This window comes from Podarcis gaigeae, assembly GCF_964106915.1.
Source record: "Podarcis gaigeae genome assembly, chromosome: 9".
In the NCBI taxonomy this organism is placed as follows: Eukaryota; Metazoa; Chordata; class Lepidosauria; order Squamata; family Lacertidae; genus Podarcis; species Podarcis gaigeae.
In genome coordinates this window covers 35,410,386-35,436,725 of record NC_139685.1, presented here as the reverse complement: position 1 = coordinate 35,436,725, position 26,340 = coordinate 35,410,386, and the positions used below count along the sequence as shown (strand labels likewise).

At 41.5% G+C, this 26,340-nt stretch overlaps 1 protein-coding gene across 13 annotated transcripts in view; it reads left to right on the top strand.

Annotated features, from left to right (window-relative positions):
- The window catches only part of PALLD (palladin, cytoskeletal associated protein), a 216,413-nt gene that overhangs the window by 75,954 nt on the left and 114,119 nt on the right, over positions 1–26,340 (top strand). For 8 of the 13 annotated variants that reach the window (XM_083755336.1, XM_083755345.1, XM_083755346.1 and 5 more), the window contains 6 exons: positions 12,105–12,283; positions 12,684–12,744; positions 13,571–13,676; positions 14,125–14,199; positions 15,049–15,190; positions 15,876–15,899. In XM_083755336.1, coding sequence (XP_083611462.1) covers positions 12,105–12,283; positions 12,684–12,744; positions 13,571–13,676; positions 14,125–14,199; positions 15,049–15,190; positions 15,876–15,899 — 587 coding nt within the window. Of the gene's footprint in view, positions 1–12,104; positions 12,284–12,683; positions 12,745–13,570; positions 13,677–14,124; positions 14,200–15,048; positions 15,213–15,875; positions 15,900–26,340 lie in introns of all 13 variants that reach the window. The other 5 variants (XM_083755352.1, XM_083755339.1, XM_083755337.1 and 2 more) reach the window with 1 other exon arrangement.

Sequence of the window (26,340 nt, the reverse complement as noted above, 5' to 3'; positions counted from 1 at the left end):
TAAGGCAGATTGAAATACACTCGGAGTCCTACAGTGATTTCATGCTCCGTTTTGCAGCTTGTAAAACAGTGATTGAATTTCCCCCCAAACCTCAGGCCTTTATATACATTATTTACACAATGAGTCCCGTCTGATTGGCTGATTCTGCTTCCCTCCTGGAGCCTGATTGGTCTTCTCCTGCAGGCCAATCAGTTGTCGCATTCTAGGATCCTACCAGCCTAATAGGCTGATTAACTTCCTCCTGGAGCCTGATTGGTCTTTTCCTGCAAGCCAATCAGTTGTTGCATTCTAGGATCCTACCTGCCTATTGTTCTGGGATCCAAGCTTAGTACATAACACAAAGTGAGAATGTTAATGCAGATGGGGGAAATCAAGTAGCAGATCCACTTCTCATATCTTACATTCCCATCTTCCTTTTTTTCAAAAGCAAAAAGCAAGTGAATTCCCCTCCCCCCCTTTTGCAGGGAGGGAAAGGGGAACAGGAGCAGATAGGAGGCAGATGCCTGACATCTCCACAAGTGAAATTATTGAAACCACTTGAAGAATGTAGATAAGTCCACTACACTTTGTCTTCAGCAGAAGACATTCCACGCACAAGGAGCATGTTGTACAAAAACATTTAGTCAAAAAGTAACAAGGTGTCTGGAGATTATATACATAAATACTACTCTACCTAGCTCTGCTTGCTCTACTTGCATTTACATGCAACAGTTTCTTGTAGCTGTAAGTAAATATGAATAGTTTCTCACGGGACCATCATAGGGCCTAAATACTTGCGCACCTCCTGTGGCTTGTGAAGCTACCTCTTCAGTTGTTAATTAAATCATAGGGCTGGGAGGAGACTTCTTATCTTCCCAGCCTTGATTGACTAGGATGTTTGGAACAGGGAAGTCTCCATCTCATGCATCCAAACTTGTAAACAGCAGTAAAAACATCACATGGCAACTTCAACAGGGCTCCTTGCCTATACAGTATATAACAACAATGTGAATTAATTGTAATAAATTTCAAAACCTATACTTCTGAGCACCTTTGAAATTACAATCTGTAGTGGAGAGTTAATAAACAGGGTGTCTGCTGATGACTGAAAATAAATTCTTTTTCTAGTCAGTCTGTGATGTCCAAGTCCCTAAGCAGAGAATTGGATTTCTTCAGCATCATGCAACTAGGCACTTTTTGAGCCAGCAAAGAAGATCAGACTTCTTTTATTACTCAAAGAAGCTTCCTCCTGTTCTACAAACTGGCTGTTAAAACTGCATTATTTACAGTGCAGTCCTATATGCTTCTACTCAGAGGTTAGACTTATTTACTTAAATGGGTCTTAATCCCAAGGATCGCAGTCTTAAAATCATGTTATCTAAACCTCCTGGTGGTGATCAGCATCCACACAAGCAATTTCCCTGTTTCATTTTCAGGCTTTTCTCTCTAGAAATGTGCCTATGAGGCAGTGCAGTCAGGGTGAGGAGTTACAATGTGCATACTCCTTCCTTTTGAGAGGTTTTGCCAAAAATCTGTTTTGTTTTTCCATTCAGTTTAGTTTTTTCATTAGTTTAAATTGCATTTGTTGTGTTTGGTCAGAATCCCCTTGTCCTCGTCCCTGTTGATTTAAGTGGGAGACCCACCCTGCAGTTTGCACCTGTAACTCTTGGTAATTTTCATCCAAAGTACATGGGCTTTTGAGGCACTAATCCCCTGAGGCATGAGAAGTTCCAAATTTCCAAGGGATAAGACAAAGGATTCCCATTTTACAGGCAACCAGACAACACCTATAAATTAAAAATATTGTATTTCTTTCCAAGTTCTCATCGCCTGTGTTGCTACTTGAATACTGCTTCTAGGTATGTGTGGGCAAGCCCATTCCCACTCTTAACTTATTTGACCTAAGGCTTAATACTGACTCAATGCTTGCTTGACCATGCTCTCATTTACTCTGCTCAGCATAAAACCAAGAACCTCTACAGAGATGCTGCCCCCTTCTTAGCTTTTTAGCTCATGACAAAATATTTTTGAGCCTCCTGAAAAAAAGGAGCTAGTTCTTATAACTATTGCACAGTGGAACCTTGGTTCTTGAACTTAAACTGCCTGAAGACTTAATCCGTTCCAGAAGTCTGTTCCGACTCCCAAAACCATTCGAAAACCAAGGCACGGCTTCCGATTGGCTGCAGGAGCTTCCTTCACTCAAGCGGAAGCCACAGAAGCAGCTTTGGACATTTGGCTTCCGAAAAACATTTCAAAACTGGAACACTGCCGGGTTTTCGGCATTCGGGAGCTGATTTGTTTGCAACTAAGTCATTCGAGAACCAAGGTTCCACTGTATCTTCTTGTTATAAATATTGTATTCTTAGCCATTTTGAAACTGCTGGTCTATGCCCCTAATAAACTGTAATCTGTATTCCTACATAGGAAGCTGCCTTGTATGGAGTGAGATCATTAGGCCCTCCTCTTCAGGCCCTCCTCTTAACCACCACGGCTCTGAAAAATACTGCTGTGTTCGTGTGTGTTGGAAGTAGCTAGTGCGCCTACATGTGTAGCCCTTGCTTTTCAGATCTTGGTGCATGTCTGAAAGATTTCCAAGTGCAGATGCCAAAAGAATGTATATGTCATTATCTCTGGGGTTTTGTAGAAGCATCAAGTAGGAAAGGGGATATGTTTTATTGGAGTTTCTGCTGCTGACCGTGCACAAGACTTCCCCCCCCCCTTTTAGTTTCACAGAGTTGAAAATAAATATGAGCCATAGACACATGATTTAATCTTCTTTTTAAAAAAGAAATTCAACAAGGTTGGGTTATCCTTAAAAATGCATCTAGGTGCAAAGTTCATCTTCGTTTACATTGACACTTACTGCTTATGTGTGGTAAAAACCTTGGCACACACACACCCCAAATCCCAAGAGGAAAAATTTTTCTACTGTATAAATGTTAGAGTGTAGTAGATAAGCCACAGTCAAAGGAGAATTGGAAGGGACAAAGTCCACCCTTTTGTGGGGGGTGTATCATTCAACTAGACAAAAATTAAGGAATCACTGGAGGATTTTGCTGAAGGAGAAATAGACATAACTGCTGTTTTAATGGAACTTTAAACACTGCAAATGACTGAAATACCCAACAAGTTGGTGACAAATTACACTTTGCATTCAATTTTTTGTGGTTTGAAGAGATTTCAGTGGTCAGATATGTGGTGTTTCCTTTGCCCCAAAGTTTAACCTTTCTCATTCCACTTTTCCAGAAGCAACATGTTCTTTGACTCTGAATAACCCTGCTAAAAAAATTGAAGTAGAAATGGAATACATCTTACAGGTCACATACCTAGTCATTGCATATGAAAAGCGAAAGGAGGAACAAATCTCACTGGAGATTTCATACCCTTTGTTTAAAAAAAAAAAATGTTAAGGAGTGAGAGAGGCTGGAGAACTGTGTGGGATACTTGTGAAGCCAACATAAGAGGTATAATTATGCAAATACCTTCCCAATTAAAGGAGAAGCATAAAGGGAATTGCTTGAACAGAGTGCTAGAAAAACTGAAACTGTACAGGAAAGCAGCAGCAACTTTTTAAAAAAAAACACCTTAATGATAGTAAGCATTAAGGATAAAATTGCCTTTTAATTTACCACTTACTTCTGTTCACATCTTGTTACGGTCAGAAGTATAATTCTCTCCTTCGTCTATGTCTCTTGGTTTCAGTACAACTGTCGCTTTAAATTATCTTTTAAATGGGTGTGGAAAGAAAGCCTTCATTATTCCTCGGTGACCTTTACCAAACACAGGTTGCAGCAGGATTATGCATTAGAGGAAACCGTGAACTGTTTTTCTTAAGGCCCTAGTTTTTTAGCCAGCCAGTGGCTGCTCAGCTTTATTGCTGTTTCCTTTACTTTTTGAATCCCAGATGTGTCATCATGGTTGCATTTTTCATATATTCCTTCCTATGGCTGGATTGCTGTTGGAGATTAGTGCAAGCACAGAAGTGGGGAAGAAAAAGACAAATTTGTATAATTGGGTTGCAATCGGCTCCAGTTGCTAAATGGGTACAGTTACTCTCGTTCTTACAATCCAAACTAAAACTAAGATGCTGAGGCTGCAATCCTATGTTGATTTCAGTATGTCTAGACTTCTGGATTTCAGTGGGTTGAGAGACACCTTATGCTGCATAGGATTAGGCCATTGAAATAATTTTAGTATATGGAATCTTAACTGGGGGAGGGGGGAGTCCATTCTACCTATATATCCCTGGTCTCTGTGGTGGTTCAACTTAACCAATTAAGATAAACAAATGATTGCATGATGGCTGCTGAAATCAGTGGGGTGGCAGGGACTGCTCCATGTGGTTACGGTTGTTTCCCACATAACTTTGGCAAGTTTCATGACCCCACCAAGAAACATCTTGGCACAATGAAAGTGGCTGCATGTTCGAATCTATTCACTCAAATGGCTTGCTGTATGTATTTTAGCTCTACCAAGGGGTGTTTTCAAGTGTCGAACGTTTGACCTTCTGCAGGCAATGAAGGTCCTGGGAGGGAGGGAGTGGGGTAGGAGAGAGAATGATAGGAAGAGAGATATGTAGACTGTTGTTAGCTTGTACACTGTGATTATGGTGCATTACTAGAACATGTTTTCAGCCAGGGGGGCTAGCTTCTTTTTTTTTTTTTTTTTGCTCCAGGGGACACATCCATGCATGGCCAACCTTCTGAGGGTCAGGAGTGGGTATTGCCATCCTGCCTCAAACACATGGAGGACACACAGCCTCCTCCTTAGCTCATGTGTGCACATCAGCTGAGGGTGTGGGAGTGCCACACCCTCCTCCACTCACCAGATTATTCAGTCATCTGGTTAACAGCGAGAAGGTGATGAGTAGGGAGGGAACAATGGGGATGAAAATTGCATCATCCTGCCTGAGTCCTGCATACTGAACAAGCAACAATTGCTTTCTTGTGTAGTTTGGGGGAAGAAGGAGTGAAATGCAGAGAGAGGCCATGTTTCCAACAACCAAACCTCACCTACCCATCCCGAACACATTCATTTTTCTTGGTTGTGTGAAACTGCTGTCACTTGATCATTCACATATCATTTGATGAATATGATTGGTCTCAATCACATGTCTGCACTTGATGGATGAAGAAATTGGCTTTGCCATTTGGCAGGCTAATACAGAAAATTGGGCTACCCTAGACTACTAAGGGAGAGAACTCACTCTGGGGTGACTTGGCTGTGTGTTGGGTGGGGGGGAGGGGTTTCATGTAATGCTTCCACCAAATGCTTCTAGGTACACAAAGAAATTTCCCGTCTATTATTTGGTGCAGAAGATGAGATTCAGTGGTCTGGTTTGCATGTCATACTAAGCCAAACAATGGCTTAACTCAAATTTATGGGCTCCTGGAGAAGAGAATGCAGCTGCTTTCTTCTTCCCCGGTCATTCTGCTCTGTGCAGAGCTAAGTCCTGGTTTGACTTTGTGTGTTGTTCAAACCTGAGCTAGTGGTTTTACCTCTCTCCAGAATAATTGCATGACGTAACCAAGGTTTGTTCTGCGGTTTTCAGCTCATGGTTTGTGCAGCAGAATTAAACCATGAACCCAAGTTTGAATAACATTCAAAAGCAGGCTTGGCTCAGTGCAGCAGGAGAAGGACCAGGGAGGAACCAAGCACCCAGAATCTGTTCTCACAATCTGAGTTTGTACATTCATTCCACAATTTGGCTTAGTGCAACCTGCATATTCTCTGCCTCTTGTTCCTTACATTCTGTCTTCATCAACTTCTGGCTTGACGGATGACAGATGAGGTGTGTCCAGAAACACACTGATTTAGTGTGGGATGATTGTATTTGACAAGGCAAGAAATGAAAGGGCTTCAGCTTGCAGTGGTATCCTGACACATTGCAGATGATCCTGCAGTGCTGGCACAGAGCATAAGCTTTCTCTTGCAGAAAAAAGGCTGCTGTACACCATTCTGGTTCTGGAGGGATCTTGCAATGCCACAAATGAAAGTTGCAGCCCAGCCCAGAATTATCTGTGCATGCCAGTGCGATAGAAACACGTGTAATTGTGGACTGGATGGCAGCCAGACCCTTTCTTCAAACTGAAAGGAGCTGCATTGAAGGGTGTGAACCCCTCACCTTCATTAATCATCTCGAAGAGCCAGATCTGCAGCTAGCAGCATAATGATTGCCTTTTGTCATAACCAATTGTTCATTGTTTTTCTCTTCCCAACAAGATCTAATGCAGAATAAAGAACTAGCCTCTGCAATGGTTGAGAAATAAGAACTATAAAAGACTCTTTGCATTACAACTTCTGAATTTGTAACTCCTCGGGTTATCTTTCTAATATATCAAAGGCTAACAGTGATTGCTTAGCTGCTGCAATGTGATGAAGCTCTCCTTGGAAACTGTGTCACTGCAAGCGATTAGCATGTGTCTAATAAGTTTCTCCTTTGTCTTTGCTCATTCCGGACAAGAGATTGCCCAGACCAGAGTGGTTTACTTAAAATTCCAACCATTGTAGCCTGCAAGTAGTCACTTCAATAACAGGGTCTCTCACCTGATCCACAGCCCATTTAAGTCATATGTATTTATCTAAATGAACCCATATAACATAACCTAAAACGTAGTGCAGCATCTCTCTATGTTTTCTGTATAATCAAAATAAAAACTCGGCAGGGAAGATCTCATCAAAATCCAAGCTCTTGACGGTTTACAAATTGTGGTTTGAGTCTCCAGCGCAGGGAAGCGGACAGATCACAAAAAATACTGGCAGCTGAACTCACAGGATACATTTGTTTCCAGAACCTATTTGTAAAACTAGGCCAAATGAGGCTACTGAGTAAACAAAGGAAGTTTATTAGTTCCATGCAGAAGTGATATATTCTCTCTGGGCACAATAGGAGCTGGTTGGATTTTAATTACAAGAAAGGAATGGTACAGTGTTTTAGTTCCATCATCAACATTTCCTAGCCTTAAGGGATGTAGGGTTTATTCTTTCTCCTGCAAGGGGGAATTGTGTACATAGTTTTTCATTAGCATAAGTGGGAGTCACTTTGCATGCATAAGCCTATTGTGCATTGATTAGAGAAGGCAGCGTCCCTATTGTGGAACCCATCTTGAATAAAAATAAACATTATTTCACAGTGTTATTTTTTGCTGAGGCACATGTTATGTTTGGTTAACCTCATATGAAGAAAGGCAAACATGTCATATGGCATTCTATTTGCAGAAGTTCCTGTTTGGGAACTTGCACATGGCCAACCTGATCCGAATTGGCCTGATGGTGGGATGATTTCATGCCATCGGTATTCACGAAAAACATATGACAATGCGTTGGTGGGCAATTTTCTTTGATGTTTGTGGACCAGAGCTGGGCGAAGGACAGCTTTGCCATATAAAAAAGCACCCTTTGGCTGATGTAACTTGAAATGCGTAACTAATAAGGTACTTTTAATAAACAACAATGGATACCACGGGACTGCAATGCATTTGCCATTTTCAGTCATTCTAATCATGTGGAATGAGCACCCAAAGGTGGGGGCAGTAGACTGTAACCCCCAACCAACACGTCTTCCTTTCATTATCCAAAATGGAGGCTGCATGCATACACTTGTGTGTACACGTACAGGTTTGGGGTGGAACCTGGTGCTACAGCATCATCCTACCAGTGCATGTCTGTTCAACATGGTAGAACATCTGAAAGGAGCACCGTGTGGCAAATAAAACTGGTGCATTGCACCACCCATTATAAGACATCAGTCTTCTAAGAGCTGGATTTGAGTATGGGCTGGTATTGGGGCAGGATTGGAGCTTTTTTTGTGATTGCTTGGGGTTTTATTCCCCCTCCCTTGGTATTCTTATTTTTATTATTTCACCCTGAACAGATTCTTTGTGGTGGCAGAGTAAATTCTTAGTCCACTCTGAAAAGCAGGTCCAGCCATTGCAGAATTACTTAACCATGGAGACCCTCTCTACATACAGGCCCTCAACCCATATACAAATGAGTGTTGGTAATAACTCGGGTTGGATGAAACAGTATTAGTTAGGTTCATGTCCCATACAAATGAATTGATTGGCATGCCTGTTCAACCCCAATTCCATTCAGATTTTTAAGGGGAAATGCTTTAAATTCTGCACACTTTTGTAAAGAGATTTCATTTGTTTTCAAGAACCTATGAAATGGTCCAAGGGGTCATTCAGTCTATTAAACAAAGCTGTTGCTAAAAGCACAGCACTTATGAATATTAAGTTGTGCTACCCTTCTTGGATAATTATGTGAAGAAAAAGATGGCTGCCCTTATATACTGGGGGAAGCTGCCATATCTTCCCCTTTACTGTGCCCCTGGCTGCCTTACAGTGTCCCTAAAAGCAGCCGACAGTAGTTCTGTAAAAGAAACAGGAAGCCATTGGACCATCTTGTACAAATATAGGTTGGGACTAACCATGTACTAGAAAGGTTTGTAAATATTTCAGACTTACCTACATGTCTACATTCTGATCCACACTTGATCCAGCAGGTAAGGAATGGAGAGGTTCACTTCTAAATGCATAATGAAATGAACTCCTATCCTTCATAACAATATAAGAACTTAAAAGGGCAGTTTGATCAGACCCAAAGCCTGTCAGGTCCATCATTCTGTTTTCATGGCGACCGGCAAGATGCCTGTGGGATGCCTTGCAAGCAGGACATGGACTCAACAGTGGTTTTCTGTTCAGGAATTCTCATTAATTTCTCTGCTACTGTAGGTGTTATATAGTGATTGTGACTAGTAGCCATCTGAGGGCAGATGCCACCATACATTTAAAGTGCATACAATGCACACTTGAAGCACACAACTTTCCCCAAAGACTCCTGGGAATTGTAGTTGTTTTTGTTTTTGCCATTCATCTTTATTAGTTTTTTTTTACAACAGAAATGCTTTCTTTTTTTATAAATATTTTTATTGGTTTTTAACATACAAAATTATAAAACACACCACACAATTTATCACAAATACATTCTTATTGGACTTCCATCAGCACCTCTGATAATCCTCCATCTTAATCACTTCTTATGCATTTCCTAGCTTAATATTCCCTTTACATTCTTAACATATCACATCTCCTCCTCCATTTTTGCAATATTTCTAATATTATTCCTCACAGAACTTCTTGCAAACCTACAAACGTCATCTGGTCGTCACAAATACTTTTCAAATAGTCCATAAATTTACTCCAGTCCTCGGTAAACTTCTGGTCCCACCAGTTTCAGATCCTTCCCGTTAGTTTGCCAAGTTCCGCATAGTCCATTAGTTTCATCCTCCATTCTTTCATCGTTGATAATTCTTCTTGTTTCCATTTTTGGGCCAATAGTATTTTTGCTGCTGTTAACAACAGAAATGCTTTTTTAACATGAAACCACAATTTTGGTTTCTTATTGATGGAACGTGTAATTCTAAATCATAATAAAGAAAAACAAAGATATATTCTTAATCATTTGATTCATTGATATTCTAATTACCTCTAACTTCCCTCTCCTCCTTACTTGGGTCCTTTATAATTCTTGGTTGAATGCATATCGTGATAAATCTAGGCTGCTGGTAACCAACTTTTTCACTACTATTTAATGTTTCTCATTCAAGAGTTAATCTAAACCAGTAAAAAAAAATAGTTCTCCGCAGCGGACTTTCAGATATTGTTTAAATATATTCCAATCTTTACTAAATTTTTGTTTCGCTTGATCCCTTATCTGCCCTGTCAGTTTATCCATCTCAGCATATTCCATCAATTTAATCAGCCAATCTTTTTTTGATGGTATGGTCTCACTTTTCCAATTTTGTGCAATCAAAACTCTTGGGAATTCTAGTTTCACCCTCACAGAGTTACAGTTCCCAGCAACATTAACAAGTGGCAGTTCCCAGGGTTCTTTTGAGAAAGTCCTGAGCTTTATCCTTTAAAGGGGATCTGCTGCCTGCTCTCCTTTTAAAGTTATCCAAGTTGGTGGCAATTGCTACATCTGGTAGTGAAATCCAAAGTATCTCTGTGTTTTGTGAAAAGTGCTTCCTTTTGTCTGTCATGTGTGTCCTACCATTCTGCTTCACTGAATGGTCCTGGGTTCAGGTACAGAGAGAGAGGAAACCTTTTCTCAATCCATTTTCTTCACAACATGGGTAATTTTATACACCTTTGTCATATCCCCCTTCACTTGCTTTTCTCCTGCCCAAAACTAAAACCAAAACTAAAAGTTGCAACCTTTCCTCATAGGGCCAGTCTCTTGATCATTTCCGTCGATCATTTCTGGCTCTAACAGCATCCTTTTTTTTAGGTATGGTAACCAAATCTGTGTGTGATATTCCAAGCATGGTTGTAAAAAGGCAAAGAATTTGGGAGAGGTAAATCTTGCATTTTGTTTCAAAAGAAAGCATAGCGGTTAGTACATAGTTGCCTCTGGGTGAAATTCGATCTGCCAGACTACTTCTTGTTTGGAAAAGGAAGGGTCTGTCCACTGAAAATGAGTTATAAGTCTTGTGTGAGAAGTGGTATCTGCAGAGTGATGTGATCTATCCTGCGAGCGTTAACCTCAAAAACATTCAGGGCATGGAGGGTATAATATACAACACGGTTGTGTCAATTATGTATCTGCAAGAGAGATACAAGTGTACTGTATTGTGGAATAGTATAAACATTCAGAAGACTGCTTGCCTACCATGGCTTGCAGCTGATTTAGTACTTTGTGACCTCTTTTCTACTTGATTCAAGTTACTCTTTAAAAGTGTGGGGAGGGGGAATTAATACTACTAGTTGAAGTTCTGGACAATGTTAATGGTCAACATGACTGCATACCTTACTGGCTGGGGGCATGAAAGCTGCTACATTGGAAGGATGTTGTTCCTTTTAAATCTCAACAAAACAGAATGTCCCTGTGTTTCTATCCAAATTCTTAGAATTGCTTCACTCAGTATTTCTCCTCTACACATGCATTAGTATTCATGGCACAGAAAAATGGTAATGTGTGAAAGCGATCAGTATTCACTTGAAATGAAGAGATTATGGTCATTATTAACGCCCAAACCTGGTGTGCATAGTTGAGCATCCATAAAAATAACTGGATCCAAGTGCATTCTTATTCTATGGATCTGAGAGAATTGGGTTGGGGTGGTATATAACTGTGAAGCACTCTGAAACTGTAGATTCCTGTGGCATGATAAATCTTTTGGAATGGTTATGGCTATGGCTTTTTTAAAAAAGTATAGTTAATGTGCCCCTAGTTTTCTAGCCTTCAGGGAGGAGTGGGGTTGTTTGAGGGGGAAATGGTTTATTGCTTGTATTCCAGTGCTTGACTAATCCCTAGGTAGGACTTGTTAATCTGCTTCTCATAAATTAATACTGTGCATTCGGCTTGCAACTACAACCAGCCCCTGAACGGTGTATTGTGGGATATGGGACAAGATAAAGATTGTGCCCGAAGCAATATCAGTTGAACAAAACCTGATTGGCACAGCTAGTCCACTGTTGCTTGTGAAGGCAGGCATTATTTGATCAAAAGAACAGCCATGTATCAGTTAATTTAATCCATGATTGATTGGCAGGGACACCTTCACATGTCCGATTATTGTGTGGTCAAAATGATCAACCCACTGTTATACAAAGCAAGCATATTTTTGTATCAGGCTCCATGGGCCTCCTGTAGCATTTCCAAAACAGAGTATATGGTGGGGTGTTTTGTTTTTTACTCTGGGGGCTTAGATGCCAGAATCATAGAATTGTAGAGTTGGAAGGATCCCCTAGGGGCGCTGGTGGAGGGTGCGGGGTGTGTGCCTCTGCCTAGGGGCATCTAGTCCAACCCCCTTCAATTCAGGATTTGCAACTAAAGAATCCCTGACAGATGGCCACCCAACCTCTGCTTTAAAAGCTGCAGTGAAGGAGAGAGGGTGATGCTCTGTACCATCTCGATCTGCCTGTAATAGCAGCATATGGAAAAGGGCTATGTTTGCTGTAACAAGGTGAAATTTAGGAAATGCCTTCCCAATGTGAACTAATCTTTTCTCATTTTAACCATCTACGATTGTAGCAGTTTTATAATATAAATATTGAAAAGTGCTCCTCCTTCCCTGACCTTGCTCTGTGTTTCCCCTTTCTATGGTGTATTAATCACAGGTGGTTCTGCGAGGGCAAAGAACTGCAAAATTCTCCCGATATTCAGATCTGTTGTGAAAGTGGAGGGCTCCATACACTAATTATAGCAGAAGCCTTTGAGGACGACACAGGGCGCTACTGTTGCCTGGCCTCAAATTCTGTTGGTTCTGATTCTACATCAGCAGAACTGTTTGTTGAAGGTAAGAGAGAGCATCAACTGAAGGTCACAAACAGGAAAAGAAGTGAAAACATTATGCTTTAGATGCCATTGGTTCCAAGAGTCTAGCCCAGGCATAGGCAAACTCGGCCCTCCAAATGTTTTGGGACTACAACTCCCATCATCCCTGACCACTGGTCCTGTTAGCTAGGGATCATGGGAGTTGTAGTCCCCAAAACATCTGGAGGGCCAAGTTTGCTTATGCCTGGTCTAAGCCCACCTGGAATGGGGCTCATTACCATTCAGTAATTTTAAGCAAAATGCTACAGTGATGGGAGTTCGGTTTTGTTTTTTAAAAAAACTTGTTTGTTTTGTTTTGAAGTGTTCTAGACTCCATGACAGCATACATCTTCCTTGAACATACCCTTTTCCATCCCCTGTAGGTGCCAGCTCTTCTGATTCTGACAGTGAGGTTTTCAGATCAAAATCTGGAGCCATGCCACAGTAAGTTTACATAGCAAAACTTAATTATACACTTTTGTATCTAGGACGCTTGGGGAGGATTATTGCAAAGTTGTTCTGCTTCACCTCTTGCAGTCATTCCATGGGGGGGAAAGACTAACCAGTGTTAATTAATGATCAGGTCCTGTTAAAATATTGCATTGCACGTTAAACATGGGGCAGCACAGATACAGATTCTGGTTCAGAGTCTCCATTTAGAAAGCCTTTTCTGCCTGTACATTGTTTTGCAGAAGCAGTGAAGTACATGTTCATACTGCTGCCTGTATTTTTTTTACCATGTACTTTTCACAGGTAGTTATCACCTTTTAAAGCTATGCCTGCCATTCTGTTATATCTGAAATTGAGACATAGCAATGAATCATTTGTAAACCTTTAGTGAACACATGCCCTTACTTTTCTTAGGTTTTGTAACCGAGTGTATATACACAAAGATGCAATGCATCAAATATTGACGGCAGATTTCTGAGTGCATTGGAAATATCCCTGTTGAACTACCTGCATTTTTTTCCCTATGGCAAAAGACCCCAAAGATTCTCTGAATAGAACATTTTGCAATTTTGTAATAAAACATTAGGGTTAAAGATTCATTTTATAATTCTTTTCTGCTGTACTAGAAAAGTGGATGTGCTTCTGTTGACTGGTTAAAATCCCTGATCACAGCAGACTTTGGGTGGCCTTCAGCAAGTCACAGCCTACCAGAAACTCAACTGTTCCTCAGAAATAGGTTGTGCTTCACCCAAAATAAACATGTGCAAGGGAAGCATTTTATGGCAAGATTGACTGACTACTACCTGTTTGACTTATCTAGGGCCCAGAAGAAAAGTACTTCTGTTTCTTTAACGATAGGATCTTCTGCTCCAAAGGCTGGCATCACTACAGCAGTCATCCAGCCTATTTCTGTGCCTAATCTGCAGGTATGTAGATGTCTCAGTTCCGAGACATCAAAAGTTGACTCAAGTTCTTGGTAGCACGCTGTGACATGTTTGCACCGGACTTTGCAGATAAAACAACTCTCATACTTCCTACCTTGGGCTTCTCTTAGACACAGTTTCTGTATGTGAAATGTCATTGACTGCCTTTTTATTAAAGTTGCCTGGGTGACAGAGTTAATTCAATGTTAAATGGCAGTAGTTGCAAAATTTGGTTCTGAGTATACTTGCTTTCTTTATTATAAGTGGTCAATATGGTGGGGGCAAGGGACTGGGACTGTTTACAGAATCAGACACACACACACAAAAATCCTGACGTAGCAGGTATACTTTATTAGTAAATGTGTAAGTGAGGTAAGGATATATCAGTGCAGGAATTCTATTACTAATGGTGCTGATGGTTTGCAAATTTCTGGGTTTAACTGTTTTCCAGGTCCAAAGTCCTACTTCATACCTCTGCAGATTAGATGGATCAAAACCTAGTAATGCTGCACCTATTTTTACAAAGGTCTGTTTTTTCCACTGAAATGCTAATTCTATGGTTTTGGGATGAAATAGCAAAAAAATAATAGTGCAAAGATAATTTCAATCCTGTTAAACCTGCTGAATAAAGATGGGTTCCTTTATTGTAGGGTAGTAATGGATTTCTAGCGAAGACACTTTTTCTGTAATGATTACTTTCTATTCTTTTCTATACAAAAGAGGCAGATATATATATATATATATATATTCATTCACTTCTCTTTTAATCATTTCTCAAAGTATCACTGTAGGCATTAAAAAACCATCATATGGCTCACACCTTCAGTGTAACTGAGAATAAATTCACATGAAAATTCTCTTGTGCAAATGCTACTGAAATGAATACTGTGTGCTTGTACAGCTTCCACCTTCTCCCAGATGGGTTGTGCCCAACATTTTATCAGTTTTGATTGCACATGTTCCGTGACTGCATGAGGATAAGTTCATCCCTATCTTAGCATATCAAAATATCTCTCTCTCTCTCTCTCTCTCTCTCTATATATATATATATATATACACACACACACTCCAAAATAATTTTTAAAATGTCTTGTGGATCAGAGAGAGTTATTTCTGCTGCCAGCATGGTTGTAATTCAGATTTCCAAAATAAGAATTTACTCAAATTAATTGTTGTGCCACCATTAAATAAAGTAAGAATGGAAAATAGCATATGCATTGCTGTAATTATCTGCAGGTAGTTTGTCTGCTGACAGGGTCAAGGCTTTTTAAAATAAATAAATAAATATATATATATATATATATATATATATATATATATATATATATATATTTGGGGTTGGAGGTTCGAATAATCCATTTATCAATTTTAACAGGAGCTACAAGATTCAACAGCAAGTGAAGGACAAGTTGTTGTGCTTGAGTGCAGAGTGAGGGGAGCACTTCCTTTGCATGTCATTTGGTCTCGGCAAGGAACCGAAATACAAGATTCTCCAGATTTCCGAATTCTTCAAAAAAGTAAGTGGCAGATTAATTGTTGGTGCAAATATCCCTGCAGTATAAAAACAAATGGGAGATTATATGCCTCAGGTTTGTTTTAGTTTGCACAATTACTTTTTAGGCTCAAAAATTTATTATAGTATTCCCTTACCCTTTACCTGCATCTATCAGATTACTTGATGAGTAATAGTTAAGTTTGTTATCAAATAGTAAAGGTAAAGGTACCCCTGCCCGTACGGGCCAGTTGTGTCCGACTCTGGGGTTGCGTGCTCATCTCGCTTAAGAGGCCGGGAGCCAGGGCTGTCCGAAGACACTTCCGGGCCACGTGGCCAGCGTAACAAAGCTGCTCTGGCGAGCCAGCACCAGTGCAGCACACGGAAACGCCTATCAAATATTACCCTTCTATAAAGCAGGCGTGGAAGACCTGTGGCTCCTCCGGATGTTGTTTGGACTCAAGCTTCTTTGATCCCTCATCATTGGCCAGACATGCTGATGGGATTTCCTTTCCTTCCCCCCCCCCCAACAATTTATGTACCACTTAACACTGTATTCTAAGCTAAGTTGGAACGCAATGACATTAGAGGGCCACAGGTCCCCATCCTTGCCATAAAGCCTTGACCATTGTATGTGTAATGGTTTTCTAATGCATTTTGTTCTTTCCCCTCCTATTCCCTGTTCTTTCTTTGGATGATGTGATGTGCAGAGCCACGATCTGCTGCTGAACCTGGTAAGCATCTTGTGATAGAACCATCTTTGTTTGCTTACTCTTTGTGTGTGGATTGAAGGTAAATAGTGTAATGTTTCTGCAAGGGGCTGGTAACATGAAACCCCCTCCAAGACAGCCTATTCTTTATCTCAGACTTCAGACCCTGCTACTCTGTACTTTCTCAGTTTCATTATTAGTGAAACAGCAAATCCCATCCAGACCAATGTGGGGAGGCCCAGTGGAGTGAGCCTTTTCAAAGAACATGCTATCAGAAAATTGCATTACCTTGCAAGTTGCTTAATCGTCACAATTCAACCCCCAAAACTACTGGCATGTTTTCATTAGTCTCAGACTACTAAATGTTAGATTTCCTCTTCTCAAATACATGCTAAATAAAATGTAAGCCCGTCCATCCTTGTTTTTTTAAGCCGAGTTCGGCATTCCTTTTAGTATATTAGGGCAGAATTCAGCCAGTCTAAAAATGCAAATGGAAGGAACTTGTTTCCCCACTTTTATCTCCCTTCATTTATAATGCTTTCTGCAGTTGTTGCATACAAGGCGCTCTGTTTGCCTGAAAGTTCTGTACAGATGTTAAGCATTATTAATAGTTCAACTCCCCCACCAGCCATCTCTGGACAAATCCCCAAGCAATTTCACAAGGGAAGCTTTGGTCAGGTGCTCCAAGATCAGAGCTACGAGGCTGGCAGCATTTAATCTGTTCCTTCCATCCCCTCTGGATCAAAGAGTTGCAAAGAGGTGGTTCCCCACCCAGTCATGTCACATTTCAGTTTTTGTAGCAGTGTTTTCGGTTGTAAGGTGGGATGTGAGGTTGTGAGGTAGGACACGAGAAGAGCCTTGCTAGATCAGAATAAACGTCTGTCTGGTGCAGCATCCTGTATCCCACAGTGGCCAGTCACATACTTCTGGGAAGCCCACAACAGGACACAAGAGCAAACAGCTCTCCCCTTCCCTATTATTCCCAGCAAAATGGAGGTAGCACATAGCCATTGTAACTAGGAGCCATGGTTTTCTTTATCCTCCATGATAAAGGTATGGAACTGATGGTAGGAGATTCTAAACCAGGGAAGGGGAGCTTGTGACCTTCCAGATGTTGATACATTGCAGCTCCCCTTGTCCCTGATGCATAAGCTATGCAGGCTGGGACAATGGGCCTTGGAGGGCCACAGGTTCCCCCATTGCTGTTCTGGGTTGATAATGGAGGCTGATGAAGTAGAGTTGTTGAGCAAAGAAGTCAGAGGTCTTGAAGCAAATGAACTTTAGGAATAGAGAATCCAACAAGCTCAATATGGTCTACAGCAATTGAAAGCAGCTTCCCAGGGTTTCAAACAGGGTTTTTCCAAGCCCTACCTGGGGTTGAACCTTGGGACTTCTCATATGCATTAGCCACTGAGCCACTGGTAGAATAAGCCAGTATACAGTGGTGGAGTTCTTTACTGGAGATGCCCAGCAGGCCAGAGCAGATGAAATAAGACTGTGAGTGGCTCAGAGGAGCAGGCGGAAACATAGGGCACCTCGCAGCAGGTTCCTCAGTCACTGCTGCCAACTGTAAGTGTAACTATGGGGACATGGGGGGATGAGAGTGCAAACTGGCTCAGCTTCAGGAGCCTGTCCTTCAGGCAAGGGCTTCAGAAGAATTGCAGCCAATTAAAATACAGATGCTTGCAGGAGTGTTACACTTCACATGAAACACTCCATTGTCTGTCTCCTTTCCTAAAGTATTTTCTTCCTACGTTAAAATTACTGGTGCAATAAATAGAACAGGAAATCAAAGAGGACAGCTTTTATCTGTGCATCTGCTAATCCCCAACAGTCAGAACAACAACAGCAAAAATCCCAGGATGGCCAGTTGCTGCATACTTATAGGTCAGGCACGGTGAGGTCAAGAATGGTGGTGGGGGGAGCTATGCTTTGTGGATTCGGGCAGCTGAGCGCTTATGAAACAGGTTTTTCTTGTCATTGCAAAGTTGTATCTGGCTAATGTGTTTTACACTCTTTTCTCTGTCTAGACGGAAATCAGCCTGCATCACAAATCTCTTCAGACTGTTTTGAGAATTAATAGCCAGTCAAATTACTTAAGGCCAACATCACAGTTTGTCAAGTTACCTGCTCAGTGCTACGGTTATTTTGACATTTTGACTTTATGCTGATTGACTCCTTCAAAGAGCAGTCTGTTTTAGGAAGGAGGCAAGAAAACCTGCAGAATCATTTGCCAGCTGTTGATGCTTTGGCCATTACTCAGCTGTCTGGAAGCAGCCACAAAGTATATTGAATTTCTTTAAAGCAATTGTCTTGTTGGTGTTCAAAAATGCTGTACTCAGTATCTTTTCTTTTGGGCTGCGATTAGGGAATTACTGAACAGAAAATCTTTCAGAACACGGGGTTGAAGGCATTGGACACACACATACCAAAAAAACCACCCTTTTTAAAAAGTTGTTTTTTGATTTGAGGGCATATATTCGCAAAACTACTAATGTCCCTCTTTGAGCTGTATTCTAGTCTTCCAGCTCTAGTAATGAGCCCTAAACAAAACTCAATACCTTGAACGTGAAGAGGGTTTTTATGTCAGCCAGGTCTAAGCATCCTGCACCCCTAAAAACAGGAAAGGAGCTGTGATGGAACAGTTCAGAAATGTTGCAGCTGTGCTAGTTTCTGGGGGGAGAAACCCTGAAGTCAAAACACTGTGTGGGCTCCTCTCCCATGCGGTTCTGGGCTTCACGCTGTAGGAAGGAGCCACGCTTGAATGGTTCCCAAAATGCAAAGGTAACATGAGAAGGAGGCAACAGATGTAAAGTGCAACCTTTGCCATGACTATGGATGGGGGGAGAGGGCCTAGCTGCAGAAAAGCAGAAGCTAATGTAACAGCATGGAAGCCTCATTATAGGACACCTGGGAAGAAAATACACCAACTCTGTTTGTAGTTCAGAAACAACACTAACAGAATCCAGAAGCTTGCAGCAAATTGGTTAAGCTGCTAATTTTTATTTGTCATTTTAAAGATAACTCTGAGGTCAACTGAAACAGTCTAATGGTGTTGATTCCACTCTTTCCGTAATCCTCTCCAGCTTATTCGACATCACACAGTACCATTGCATCAGCGTTGCCCCTCCTGCGTCCCGCTGCGTGTCAGAAGCTAAATTTCAGCGACAAGCCAGCTTGACTCGATTCAGCTTCCTTTACAGTTCTGAAGGAATTTTACATGAGGAGAGCAGGCTCAGAGATGTTCAGCTCCCAACATGCAAAGGGGTTGTGGGAACAGCAACAGTGATGAGGCAGAGGGGACAGAGCTAACCAGTGCAGTAAACCCCTTGTGCAGTGGAGAGCCCCTGAGTTCAGAACGCCTGAATGAGGCTTGCAGCATCCTTCTGTTCCCCATACTGGCCCGAATTTGAGGCGGGGGCAGCAGCAAAACAGCATCCTGCTCTGACGACAATGTGGAGTGTGAGGCAGAAGAGATAGACATGCCTGCAGTGTATTGAATTTCATGAGACAGTTTCTTCCTACTATTTTTCCCCCTGTTACGTACTGTCTTCAGTTGAGCTTTTTGGATTTCTTTGGGGAGCCTTTTCATGCACAGTGGAACTGAAGCCCTAGGCCTTTTCCTCTAGGAAGGGGAATGGTTCAACTAATAGATTAGGCTGAAGAACAACAAGGTTGCTGCCCGATAAAGAAATCCGAACAGGCAAAATAGCTTGGGGAGCTGATTCAGCATTTTAAGATAATCAAGGAGGGGGAAAAGAAGGGTAGGAAATAGGAGGCTAAAGAATAAGGCTGGAGACTTCTGTAGATAAATTATTTAAACAGCAGACTTTTCCTTCCCTGATAAAAGAGAATATATTTTACAGTTTACTTGCCTTTTGGGTGTCAGCTGCGGGAGCCAGCTTGTCTATATAATTGCGTGCTGTGCTCCTACAGAAATGACAGGCTTTATTTTCAGAGTAGTGATTTCATGAAATTCCAGTATATACAGCTCCTTGATCAAATCCCACCACTACCACCCCAACTTTTTTTAAAAAAACACATTGCCAACAAATGAGTCCTATTTTATCTTTGTAAGAAGCTTGTAAATACCCTTCCTCTCTCCCACTGGTGTAATGATTGCTCCTCTCTCGTGCAGTACGAGAATGGAGAACAAATTTAAGTTTTATCATGGCACCAAAATGGCTTTAGTGGGCCCTGGACACAACTGGAGGTCTGCATGTGTCGACTTAAAAAAAAATTGTGACTGAAATAGGAGTTTGAACAGGAGGACCCTTAGAGCCCAACGAAGCATTTTATAATGTAAAATAAATCCCTGTTAAGAAACAAATGCATTAACAGAAGTCTTCAAGCCAAGCTTCCCTCAGGGGGAAGCCATTTCCTAGGACAGAAATAGTAAGAAGGTTGGATGCACAAGTGACTATGTAGAGGGTTTGCCCGTTTGAGTTTCCAAAGTAGCATACAAAGGGAAAGCTGGCAAATCTCCATTTCGGAAAGTTATGTGAAATCTTCCTACTATTTTGTGTTCATGCCACTCTCCCCCTCTGGAAGTACCAAAATGTGTTTGCATGTGCTGTGCCCTTCACACACTGTTGCAGCTTCCTCAAAGTCCCATTTCTATGATGCAATTTGGTGTGGCTGATGGCCACATGTGAAGTTGTTCCCTCATTGGCAAAACATTGTGTGTGTGTGTCCTCCACACATTAGGCTCCCTCTTTCCCACCCAATCAGTATCATGTCAGAAAAGATGTATGCAGCCTCACCTGGCCATGTGGTTGCACCATTAACTTGAGTCTACAGCTATGCCAGAGGAGCAAGTAGACACAGCTGTGGCTGTTACGTATGAGAGACACTAGTGTGACTTGTATTTGCTATCATTGCTTCTGCGTAATCCCTCAAGTGGCTCTTTCTGCAGAAGCACATGTCCTATGAGATGGCAGGGCTTGCCACCAAATACGGCACCCCCACATCATATTGTCCCCCAAACCACTATAACACGTTATAGCACTTTACCCGTGACATGGTGGCGTCATGCCCATTTCCTTCACTCCCGCCAACAACAGCAAGGGATGTCTCCAGTAATGTGAAGTTCTGCTCTTGGTTTCTGTGGGAATGTCTCCTCCAATTATCAAGTTGTCAGGGCAGCTGAGGAACTGGTAAAATGCCGCCATAATTTCTCAGGTTGCTTAATTTTGAAATGTCAGCAAGTTTTTCCACACCCCCCCATTACTTCTATTACAGACTTTAAAGTGTGTGTGTGTGTGTGTGTGTGTGTGTGTGTGTGTGTGTGTGTTCACAACTGTGATCTGATAGCATCTATTGTTTTACTTGGGACTTCGCTGTGGAAACTGAGTTGTCTCAGGTTTCTAACAGGAGTCTTGAAAAAGACAAAAAATGCTGCCTCAAAACGTTTTTCTTTACTAACATACTTTTCAGATCTACTGTGTCACTGTTGAATTCATGGTCATTTAAAACCTGGAACTTGTTTTACTACAGACAGGACCATGGTTGAATTGTGGAAAACAAGTCTGATTTGTTTCAGTTAAATAACTTTTCTATATCAGTGTATAGTATCATTGCTGTGGGCATGTTATGCTGTCTTGCTCTAATGTCTTTATTGTTGCTTTGAATCTCTGGTAGTGACAACTTAATTATGTTAAAATAGCTTAATGAAAATGTCTGCTTCTTAGAACTTGACAAAGGAAAAGAGGAGACAAAGATCACAGTTAAAAATCAAAGCTGCAGTGTCTCGTTTTTGGTATAACTGAAATCCTATGCAGATATTAACAATTATAGTAAAAGTAATCTCATGAGGTGGGGCACTGGCAAGCCGCACTCCAAATATGCCCCCCATGAATGTTTCAAAATTGTGTATGAACCCTCCACAGATACAAAATGCTCCCCACAGCCAACTCATGGAAGGTGACTGAGGGTGGGGGGTTTTTTGGGGGGGGGGACAAAGCTACGGTGCTCATACCCCCCACCCACATGTGATTTATTTGTACTGGAATTGCAATGCTGGCATAGGGCTACATTTACAGCCCAGTTCTATACATCTGTAGTTCTATAAGTCCCAACTGAGTTTAGTGGGATTGACTGCTAAGTGTGTGCAGGGCTGCAACCTTGAAAGCAAGCAGTCTAGTACCTATTTAGGCCTTCAAGAGCTTCGGAATAGTAATGAGTATTTGATGCTCTTGCCTAGCAGTTTTGGCTTTGGATTTCGGTTAAAGGGGAGCCTGGGAAATGCAGTGTTTTGTGCTGAACTAGCTGGCCCTTTCTTTCAAGGAGAGGTCTACATGTTGCAGAATGTTTGTTGCAATAAACAGAATGATGCTGTATTCAGACCTTATAATGCCGTGTTAAGTGAAAACGTGAGGGGGGTGTTTGTGGATATGAGTGAACTTAGCCCCGTATGCTGTTGTCGTCATTGCTTTTCACAAGATGAAGGGAGACCATCGGAACTGCACACATTTTAGAATCCTGAAAAATTAGGACTCTAAAATTATTTAGGGAGCCTCTCCACAAGTAAGAAGCCTCTCTGCTTCAGACAGTTGCCCTTCAGTTCATCATGGAGGGTGATGAGAAAATGATAGTGTTTTTGTTTCGAACTAGTCTGTCTGTCTATCTCGCTGCAGTGCTCCCCCCGCCCCGCAAGTATTAATATTAAATGTGCAGGCCAGAAAAGGTTGTCCATTCTTAACCTGAAACTGTTCTTAACCTGAGGTACCACTTTAGCTAATGGGGCCGCGCGCTGCCAGCGCGCAATTTCTGTTCTCATCCTGAGGTAAAGTTCTTAACCCCCGAGGTACTACTTTCAGGTTAGCAGAGTCTGTAACTCGAAGTGTTTGTAACCCAAGGTGTTTGTAACTTGAGGTACAGTGGTGCCTCGCAAGACGAAATTAATTCATTCCGCAAGTTTTTTCGTCTTGCGAGTTTTTCGTCTTGCCGAAGCATGGTTTCCCATAGGAATGCATTGAAAATCAATCAATGCGTTCCTATGGAAACCGCCTTCTGACCAGGTCCGGGGACAGTTTGTCCCCCGACCTCTTCTGAAGGCTGGGGGGGGACAAGGGCTTTTCTTCCCACCCCCAGCATTTTAAAAAACCCCGGGACAGCGGAGAACTTCTCCGCTGTCCCAGAGTTTTTTAAAATGCTGGCGGGCGGTAGCGCTGCCGCCCACCAGCATTTTAAGATCGCCCTGGACAGCGATCTGAAATGCGCTGCGTTTCTCCGCTCTCCCGGGAAGGCAGGCAGGGGGGAGCAAAGACTTCCCCCCCCCCCCGCCTGCCTTCAAAAGCCGTCCGGGATAGCGGGAAGCGCTTCCCTGCTATCCCGGACCGCTTTTAAAATGCTGGCGGTGGGGAGCAAAGCCTTTCGGCCCCCGCCGGCCTTCCTGGACCTCTTCTGAAGGCCGGAGGGGGGGAGGCTTTGCTCCCCACCGCCAGCATTTAAAAGAGGTCCCCAGAGATTTCCCTATGGGCTTTCTTCTTGCGAAGCAAGCCCATAGGGAAATTCATCTTGCGAAGCAACTCGCAAACGGAAAACCCTTTCGTCTTGCGGGTTTTTCGTCTTCCGAGGCATTCGTCTTGCGGGGCACCACTGTACTATTGTAGTGATTAACTGCTTATAGGATAATACTATTTAAACAATTGTGTAATATAATAAAAATGAAACAAATAATTAAAATACCTGTGGAAAAAAGATAACTTTTAGACTTTTGTGACATTCATAGCTACAGGGAGGGGAAATGCCAAAAAAAAGTCTAAATACAATTAAGAACTAAAAAAGAAAAATGAGGAAAAATGAAGTAGTTTAGAAGTAAAGTGATTATCAAGAAGGTTGTTGTTCCAACCTGACCCATGGACTTGCATGTGATTCTTCTTCCTTGACAGGTTAGGGTGGTTATGAAAGTAGAAGAGAGATTCAGTGGCTGCCATCCAACCCAAAAAGAAGACCTTTTGCTGGAAAAGCACCAGCAAATATAATTATAGGGCAATATTTTTTTATTTGCATGATCTGCTGCTATTTGAGAACAAGCTGGTGCAGATTGAAACTTCCAGTGCCAGCTATACTTTTATTTTGTTTTGATTTTATTGGATTCTTCATATAGGTTATCTTCCATATTATTTCCTGCTATGAACTTTCAGGCTCAAGTTGGTTGAAATTTAAATCTAGAATTTAAAATAAGTGACAACTTTGTCTGTAATTAGTGCACAAATAACGAGCAAGCATCATTTGCACTGGTTGTTGCTGAAGAAAAGTAGCAGTTCTTGAACCCTTTGTGCATTCTTATTCTTGGAGAGCCTGCTGACTTCATCAATTTTCTCAATATTTTACTGAATTATTCTACTTTTTAGCACTTACATTCCTGTAAAATGTATAACTTTCACATGTAGTTAACATAACAGAATAGCATTACATAAAAAGAACCCATTGTCTGAAACTGCTGGGGTAAAAAGTCTGCCTGGTCGAAAATAACTGTCTTGCCTATTAATTGTCTGATGTGATCTTTCATTAGTCATAATCTAGATCAGATTAAAACTGATGTGTTCTGGTAAGTAATTCTAGACCACAAAATTTTATGTCATATTCCACAGACTGCTCTGTGCTGCCAACTAGTTGTTCTTCTGTCTGGCAAGGGGATGGAATTGTATACTGGACATTTTTTAAATCAGTACTTCATTTTCAGACTGTCTCCAGCACAGGAAGTCTTTGGATATATGATAATACATGATAATTTTTTTTTAAGGAAAAACAGTTCAACTTAATTGAGACACCAATCAGCTGCCACTCACTTCAACTTGAAGAATTGCTTCCTGGGTATAATAATTTAACTCTAAGAGAAAGACAATCATGGTGCGTTCTGCATGGCTGCATTACTTTCCTACAAACATGGATACAGTGAGGCTCGAAACAGAAAAGGTCGTCCCAAGTTTCTGTATTCTTTCAATGAGACAGATATGAATGTATCACAGCACAAACCTATCCATGTTTATTTGGAAGTAAGTCCTTTTGAGCTGAATATGGCTTACTCCCATGTAAGTGCACCTAGGAGTGTAGCCTTTAAAATGTTAACAACAAAACCTTTTGAATTAATTCAATCTTAAGGACATTTGGGCTACCTGTGTATTCTGCTAGCGTAGCTAGACTAAGAACCGACCAGGATTGCTCAGAGTGTGCAGTTACTAAGACGAAAAACACTCACCAGTTGTTGTTGTTTTATTGTGTTTGGGTTGTTTTTTTTAAAAGAATAAGGGAAATGACCAAGTTGGCTTGTTTTGAAAACAATCCATAGTTAAGATTACCCACACTTTGCCTAGTTTGGATGACATGGCAAGCTGTGTGTAGCTAATCAGAAATGAAAGTGAAAATTTCTGAACTCGTCCTTGGAGCCAAGCCAGTGACACTGAGGCTTACTTTGGCTTTTTCTTGTCTGGCTCATATAAGAGTCAGTGTGATGGTGTCTGGATCTACTCAATCTTTCGTTACTTAGTAGATTTTAATAATGACAATAGTGACATAAAAAGAGCTACAATAAAAAGCAGAGGACAAAATCTTGGTGTAACAATGCTAATCGATTTCCTGCTTCATCCTGAAGCTGCCCGCTTGTTGTGATTGAGCCTTTTTTGTCAGAGGTTAGGCAGGGGAAAGTCTTTCTATACAGTCCTACCTCGTGTTACGTCTGCTTCATGTTACGTTCTTTCAGGTTACATCCCGCGGTGCCCGGAAGTACCGGAAAGGGTTACTTCTAGGTTTCGCTGCTCTCGCATGCGCAGAAGCAGCGCGTGCGCAGACACGCCACTGCAGGTTGCGCTCTTTTCATGTTGCAAACGGGCCTCTGGAATGGATCCTGTTCACAACCACTGTAATGGCACATTGACCCTAGAATGCTATCCCAGGGAGAGCATTGTTTACTTGGCAGCCAGATTTACTGGGGTTTGCTAGGCACCAGGATAAGGTCTTTTTATATTATGAGTCTGGTGAAGTTTACTGAAATTGCTGCTGTTTAAATTTTATCGGGGGGGGGGATCTTGATTCTTATAAGCCAGCTTTGAAACATGTTTAATAATTAGGAAGGGTGTGTGTGTGTAACGTTTAATAATCTAGGAAGGTGGATTGATGAAACTGATGTCAATTGAGTTATCAGTAGTTTGGGATGTATTTAAGGTGGTCAGAAGAAATGCATACGGTTAAGAAAATCTTGAGGTGGATGCAGAAGGGTCAAATTACATTTGGGGAAAGTCAAGCTTTGTCCCACTTGCTAGATTTTCTGAGGGAGAAATAATAGTTTATTTCTTATTAAAACTCTCATCTTTAACATATTTTACCTGAAGTAAGTTGCACTGCAGCAAGGCTGCTATGTAGTGCGATACGACTGAGGTGCCCCTTTCCAATAAATGCCAATATCCCTTCCTAACCATAGTGCTCTTGGTTTTCTCCAGTAAGCATTCTTTTGGATTACAGC